At 50.3% G+C, this 7259-nt stretch overlaps 1 protein-coding gene across 5 annotated transcripts; it reads left to right on the top strand.

The window, feature by feature from the left end:
- The first annotated feature begins 435 nt into the window (after window positions 1-435).
- Window positions 436-6708, top strand: Ap5s1 (adaptor related protein complex 5 subunit sigma 1). 5 transcript variants are annotated; one of them, XM_070006850.1, is made up of 3 exons: window positions 436-740; window positions 2336-2527; window positions 4226-6708. In XM_070006850.1, the coding sequence occupies exons 2-3, from the start codon at window positions 2352-2354 to the stop codon at window positions 4650-4652; spliced, it is 603 nt and encodes a 200-aa protein (XP_069862951.1). In that variant the 5' UTR covers window positions 436-740; window positions 2336-2351; the 3' UTR covers window positions 4653-6708. The 5 variants fall into 5 exon arrangements, with proteins under 5 accessions (XP_069862951.1, XP_069862949.1, XP_069862948.1 ...); XM_070006848.1 differs by having other exon boundaries at window positions 436-830; XM_070006847.1 differs by having other exon boundaries at window positions 436-857.
- The last annotated feature ends 551 nt before the right edge of the window (window positions 6709-7259 follow it).

Here is a 7259-nt window from a genome sequence, read left to right as displayed (position 1 = left end):
TCAAGGTCAATGCCTGGTAGGACCATTTAAATTCCAAGGTATAAATCCCTTCGGATGGCCTACTTGGAAGGAGTGAAGGGACCTCCTTACACTCAACCCAAACAAAATGGTCTTTCCTAATAAGTGCTTGCCTCAGTTGTCACTGGGGGTGACTGACTTGCCAGGGGCACACAGTTGTGACCGGTTAGGAGCCCAGACCCATATTTAACACCCCGGAGTTTGCACTAAACCATCCTCCCCCCCTCCCTCACCCTTTCCCCCAGCCACGTTATTGTCTCCAGGGGCAGAGCCCAGGAATCTGCCTGCATCTTAACAGGCCGCAGAGATCCCCGCACTGCCACAGCCTGCGCGGCCAGGGGCCTCTTCCGGAAAGTCCGCCTGCCGTTCGCCGTCGGGCCGCTGCGCCCCCTGGCGGCCTCCGGGGTAGGTGGCCAGGGGTGAGGCCGGTCCGGGGCTTCGGGCGGCGCCCCGCGTGCCCGCGCTGCACGTGAGCGGCGCGGCCCCGGCCGGGAGCTCGAACCCGGAGGAACCCTGGGGGAGGACCTGGAGGCCCACGGGAGCCCCAGGTCCCCACGGGAGCCCCAGGTCCCCGCGTGGGAAGGCGCCAACCGCACCGAGATCCTGAAGCACCGCCCTGAACGTGAGGCTCCACCCACTCCGCCCGTGTGGCGCGTCTGCTTCCAGCGTGCGCAGGCTCCCTCAGGCCGCCATTACGCTCCCGCCGCGGTGTGAGTCCACAGGTTAGAAGCCTACGAGTCCGGAGGAAAGGCTGAGTGCCAAGTCTCGGCGACAGCGGCCTACAGCTGCAGGAGCCGCACATTTAGGGCGAGGTATTCGTTCCTATTTGGGTGACGGTGGTAAGAAACTACAACTCCCAGAGTGCATTGCGCCGCGGGGTGGCGGGGGACAGTGACGGAAGGGGTGTTGGCCGCTACCATTTCTCTGGCGGGAACGGGGGAGGAGGGAGGAAGATGGCGGGAGCTGATGACGTACTGTGCTGGCGGGTCGCGGGAGGTCAGCGTCCGGGAACCTGGGGTAGGTTCTGCAAGCGCCTTAGGCATATCTTCCAGATTGATCAATTTAAAGTCTGTTTAGCCTTCTCCAGGGCTACCTGCTGACCATACCTCCTGCTTTTCAGCCTTCGGGCTGACCCCGCGCCGCACAGATATCAATATTATAGCGAAATGGTTGTAGTCAGGTTTCTTTGGCTGAGATGCATCCGTTGTTAGTCTCACTTTTTTTTCCCTCTCTTTTCTCAGTCCCTTTTCTCCCAGACCATCAGTTAATTTCAGATTATATCCCTTTACTACTATATTGGAGGTACATTCTTGTATTTTTCTTAAAAACAAGGACACACCAGGCCCAGAGTTCAAGCCCCACGACCGACAAAAAAACAAAGCCAAAACACAAGGACACATTCCTACATTCAAAATCAGGTAACAGTAGCCAGGTGCCAGTGGTTTATGCCTGTAATCCCAGCTACTCAGAAGGCTGGGGATCTTGCTTTGAAGCCAGCAAAGGCAGAAAAATCCATGATAATCCTATCTCCAGTTAACCACCAAAAAGCCAGAGGTGGAGTTGTGGCTCAAGTCGTAGGGAACCAGCCTTGAGCCAAAAAAGCCAAGCAAGAGTTAGGCCCTGAGTTAAAGCCCAAGTTCTGGCACTAAGGAGAAAAAATTTCAGAAGCTGGGCACTGCTGGCTCACACGTGTAATTCTAGCTACCCAGGAGGTTGAGATCTGAGGATTTTGGTTCAAATCCAGCCTGGGCAGGAAAGCCCATGAGACTCTTATCTCCAACTAACACCAGGAAACTGGAAGTGGAGCTGTGGCTTAAAGTGGTAGAGCACTAGCTAGCCTTGTGCGCAAAAGCTCAGGGACAGTACTCAGGCCCTGACTTCAAGCCACACGATCAAGAGAATTTTAGAACTTGCAACCTGAATTCCTAATATGGGCTAATGTCCTAATAATAATGCCCTAGATGAAAACTATCTTAGTTTGGGATCCATTCCAGGAACACACATTGAATTCAGCTATTGAGGCTCCTGGGATTTTCCAGACTCTCATGACCTTGGAATTTCTGTAGCTGGGCAACTGTTTTGTACAACTAGGTTTAGGATTGTCTGAAATGTCTTCACCTATGGACACTGCTGTGTGGTGCTGATCAAGTATTGGATTGTCCAGGGGCTGGGATTGTGTTGGGTGGGTGAGAGGAATTCGTATTCAGCTACACCAGGCTCTGAACAGCACTCCCGGATCCTGCTAGGTCACAACATTTTGTGGAGGCTTCCCTAGCAGGAGTTTTCATTCTCAGCCTCATCTCTGGCTTCCTTGTAGTACCCTTCCTGGAGCCATGGTCCATGCCTTCCTCATCCATACCCTGAGGTCCCCAAATGTGGAAGACCGAAGCCTTTGCCGAGTGCTCTACTCCTGCGTCTTTGGTGCTGAGAAGTCACCAGGTGATCCAAGGCCACATGGTGCAGAGAGGGACAGGATCCTTCGAAAGGAACAGATTTTGGCTGTGGCCAGGTAACCACAGAGCCTAGCATGAGGCTTCACTGAGTATATGGTAGGATATGATAGGTTTTGTGCATCATACAGAGAAACAGGAGGACTAAGAAACAGAAAAGTTTATATGTCTTATATGGTTGTTTATAAGTTTTCTTTGTTTTTTTGTTTTTGGGTCGGTCATGGGTCTTGAACTCTGGGCTTGGGTGCTGTCCTTGCACTCTTCAGCTCAAGGTGAGCATTCTACTGCTGAAGGAACAGCGCCACTTCCAGTTTTCTGGTGGTTTATTGGAGATAAGAGTCTCACGGACTTTCCTGCCTGGGCTGGCTTTGAACTACGATCCTCAGATCTCAGCCTCCTGAATAGCTAGGATTATAGGCGTGAGCTACCTGTGTCTGGCTGTTTATAATTATTAATATGAAAAAGGTTGAAGAAATAATAATGCTGTTACATTATTATTTTATTTATTTATTTTGTTAGTCGTGGGGCTTAAACTCTGGGCCTGGGCACTCACCTGCACTCTTCAGCTCAAGGCTAGCGCTCTACCACTTGAGCCACAGCACCACTTCCAGCTTTTTCTGTTTATGTCGTGCTGAGGAATTGAACCCAGGGCCTCACGTATGTGAGGCAAGCACTACCACTGAGCCACCTTCCCAGCCCTACATTATTATTATAGTTAGCATTTATTGGTTCTGAAAGCATGTGTAAATGTGTCCTGAGAATTCTATATATATTATTAACTTGTTTCATACTCACAGTAGACTTTTGAGGTAGCTATAGTTATTATCCCCACCTTACAGATGGGTAAGTAGAGCATTCAAGGAACCAAATCTGTCCAATATTATACAGCTAGAAAGTGGCATAACAGAGTTGAATGAAGGCAGGTAGGCCCTAGTACCAGTTAAATGTGATTTTCAGTGCAGGACTTCAGAGGACCTTTATGTATCTCTAAGGAAGAGAGAGAATGTGGTGTTTGGAACTGTTCATCCTCAGGACAGCCTGAACACCTTAGATTCTGAGCACAATGGGAACTTGGACAGCAGGGGTGGTTAGCCTTGGACTTTCTCATACTAGACTCAGAGCTGGCACCTGTCAGAGTCTCTTGCCCCTTCATTCTGAGGGGGACTTTACCATTCTGAGGGGACCCTTAGCCACTTCCTGCCCTTATTTTCCTCTACCTTGTTCCCTTTGGTATAGCACCAAACCAAAACAATTATGCCTTTAAAACCAACCTGTGTGTGGCTCAAATTGGAAAGGGTACAGAAAGGATCAGAAGGGCTTCCAAAAGTTTTGACTGTCTAGTTGGGGGAGGTGGTTATTTGGGGAAGGCTGCAGGATTGGCTGGGGTGGAGAGGTTGGGCAACGGGATTTATTCTTGTTGCTTGTTGAGGAAGCCTCTGTGAAGGTCATGGGGCAGGATCTTTTTCTCCTGCTCCCTTTTTCTGGCCCAAGGAGCTGTGCTCAGAACCCGCCTTGTTGCCACATGGGGCACAGTGGGGCAGGGTGGACCCTAGATTTCCATATGGAATCATACTCCCTGGCTGTGTAGCTCTGGGCGGGTCACTTGGTTTCTCTAAGCCTCGGTTTTCTCATCTGAGATATGGGGATAATGGCAGCTCCACTTGTGGTCATGAAAATGACAGAAGCTTGTGGGCTGCCTTGGTGACCTCACCAGGCCTGTCATCCTGTCATTACAGCTGATCTTCCCTCTCTCCCAGGCAGGTGCAGTCAATGTGCCAGCTGCAGCAGCAAGCATCTGGCCGGCCCCTTACGGACCTGCAGCTGCAGTCCTCAGATGAGCCCGTGTCCCTGCATGATGCCCCACATGGGGCCTTCCGCCTGGCCCCAGGGGACCCGTTCCAGGTGTCTCGAACAGTGGTATGGCTGGGGGTGTTCTCACTAGGCTTTGCTTTGGTACTGGATGCCCACGAGAACTTGCTGCTGGCCGAGAGCACGCTCCGACTGCTGGCCCGCCTCCTCATTGACCACCTCCGGCTGCTGGCCCCTGGCACCAGCCTCCTGCTGCGGGCTGACCGCATTGAGGGCATCCTTACCCGTTTTCTGCCCCATGGCCAGCTGCTCTTCCTCAATGATCAGTTTGTCCAGGGTCTGGAGAAGGAATTCATTGCTGCCTGGCCCCGCTGACCCCTCGCTGGGATACAGTTTCTCTGAGAAGGCCAGGAGGGATAGCAGAGGCTGCCCAACAGCCTCTGCCTCCTCTCCCGGGCCCCCTGCTCTCCACTCTGATGAGCTGTTACACCCAGGGCAAATAGATGCAGCAAGCTGGCAGAAAGAGGGCTGTGTCTGTTTTCTGGCCAGTGATTTTATACAACATCCTAAGCCTTGAACTCTTGTATACTTGACTCAAGCCACTGCCCCACCTGTCCTTGACCTAAAGCCCTAGCAGCCAGTCATGTTGGAGTAGTGAGGAGGGGCCTCCTGGGAACTTAGCCCATCCTCCCCTTCGAAAGCCTCAGTCACTGCAGCAGGAAAGGGATCTTGGAGATTCTCCTCATGTTGGGGGAGCTGGGCCTACACCCTGGCAGGCACCAGCCCCTGCCTTTGGGCCTACTTAGACAACATCATCAAGGATCATGTCAGCAAGACTTGGCCCCTCCTCCTCAGAACCGCCATTCATCAGAAAGTCTGTAGCTCCTGTGTGCCAAGCCCATGCCCACCAGGCAGGCCTGAGATCAGGTCTCTATGGGCTTCCCTCCTTTGTCCACAGCGCACTAGGCTCTGACCTGGGTGACGTTATCTTCTGCATTTTGAATGAAAAGTACTGGCTGTGCACCTCACCCTGTCTCTGTGAATTGAACAGACCCAGTCTGGTCTTGTGAGTGAGCCCCTTTGTGGGTGTGTGCTTTGTGCTCAGCCTTCTTGGGAGGCCTTTATCCCTCCTCCCTCCTACTTCCCTTACGATTCTTTACATGCCTCCTTGGGACGGCAGCCCTTGTTTAAGCAGAGCCTGAGACAAGGGTTATGTGTGGGTGGCTTATGTGAGAGGTAAAACAGGAAGAGAAGAAAATGCAGCCCAGGCAGGAATGTGGTCAAGTCCATTGTGACTGGGACCTTAGTTCTTAGTCACAGGGCCAGCACAAATTACTTTGTTGTTGTTGTTGCCTATCTTGGGGCTTGAACTCAGGGGCTGGGCACTGTCCTTGAGCTCTTTTTGCTCAAGGATAGTACTTTATCACTTGAGCCACTTCCAACTTTTTCTGTTTATGTGGTACTAGGGCTTCATGCATGCTAGGCAAGCCACAGTCCCAGCCCAAAAATTACTTCTGAATTACCTCACTGGAGGGGAAGGATGTGGTTGATTTCCCAAAGTGCATTTCTGCAAGGCTATGGAGCTGAACCTGCCTGCACCATCCCGAGGCCTGATAGCTGTTGGGCACCCAATGCTTGGCCTGTAATTTTCTTTTCTTGTAACTACTTTACCAGGTTTAAGCCTTAGGGTAATCCTGGCCTTGTAGAATGAGTAAGAAAATATTTTGCTTCTTTTTTTTTTTTTTTCTGAAAGAGATTGTAGGGAATTTTGGTGTTATTTCTAAATACTTGGTAGAGTTAACCAGTGGACCCACCTGGATTTGCTTTGTCTTTTTGAAATGTATAGAAGTCGCGTGCGCGCATGGACGTGTGTATGTGTTTGTGTGTGCCTATGTGTGTGCGTACGTGTACATACGTGTATGCATGCTGGTCTTGGGGTTTGGACTCAGGGCCTAGATACTGTCCCTGAGCTTTTTCTTTTTTTCCTCCTCAAGGCTGGAAATTAGCCAGGTGCAGGTGGCTCACATTTGTAATCTTGCTCAGGTGGCTGAAATCTGAGGATTGTGGTCCAAAGTCAGCCTGGGCAGGAAAGTCTGAGACTTATCTCCAATTAACCACCACAAAGCCAGAAGTAGATTTGTTGTTCAAGTGGTAGAGTGCTAGCTAGCCTTGAGTAAAAAAGCTCAGGGACAGCACCCAGGCCCTGAATTCAAACCCCAGGACTGTCTCTCATCCCCCTAAAATATTTTTCAAGTAGGTAATATATTCATATGATTTAGAAATTAAAATGGCAAAAAAATTCACTGGAATGCTTGCATGTTCTTTCTCTGTCCTCTAGGAAATATGCGTTTTGTTGTAGTAGGAGAACAGAGGAGAGTCATATTATAGAATGAACAAAACAATTAAAAGTAATCATTACATTTTCTCTGTATCAGTTGTCTGTTATCAGTTGTCTGTAGTGAAGTATCTAGGTTGTGTAACTTTTCTTTTTTTTTTTTTTTTTTTTTGTCAGTCATGGGGCTTGAACTCTGGGTCTGAGTGCTGTCCCTCAGCTCTTCAGCTCAAGGTGAGCGCTCTACCACTTGAGCTACAGTGCCACTTCCAGTTTTCTAGTGGTTTATTGGAGATAAGAGTCTCATGGAGTTTCCTGCCCTGGCTGGCTTTGAATCTCGATCTTCAGATCTCAGCCTCTCCTGAGAAGCTAGGATTATAGGTGTGAGCCACCGGCTCACAACTTGGCAGTTGTGTAACTTTTCAAAGGTATTTATTTGGTTCATAGGTCAGGAGGTTCAATGGTACCAGCCTAGTTCCAGTGAAGGTGTCATGGTTGTCAATGGTGATTGGTACCATGTCAGAGAGGAGAGGATTGTGAAGCTTGGCAGGAAGCCAGGATGGGCCAGTAATAACCTCTCAGTAGGCTCCACCTCTTAAAAGTCCCCCTACCAGCCGGGCGCTGGTGGCTCACGCCTGTAATCGTAGCTA

This window comes from Dipodomys merriami, unplaced genomic scaffold (assembly GCF_024711535.1).
Source record: "Dipodomys merriami isolate MVZ:Mamm:240054 unplaced genomic scaffold, mDipMer1.0.p SCAF_7, whole genome shotgun sequence".
Classification (NCBI taxonomy): Eukaryota; Metazoa; Chordata; class Mammalia; order Rodentia; family Heteromyidae; genus Dipodomys; species Dipodomys merriami.
This window is presented reverse-complemented; position numbering and strand designations above follow the sequence as displayed.

What these genes read in the sequence shown, in the direction of transcription:
- Ap5s1 (XM_070006850.1), top strand. Translation starts at nt 2,352, where the DNA reads ATGGTCCATGCCTTCCTCATCCATACCCTGAGGTCCCCAAATGTGGAA. An exon ending in CAGATTTTGGCTGTGGCCAG is followed by an intron (nt 2,528 to 4,225) that starts GTAACCACAGAG and finishes CCTCTCTCCCAG; the next exon opens with GCAGGTGCAGTCAATGTGCC.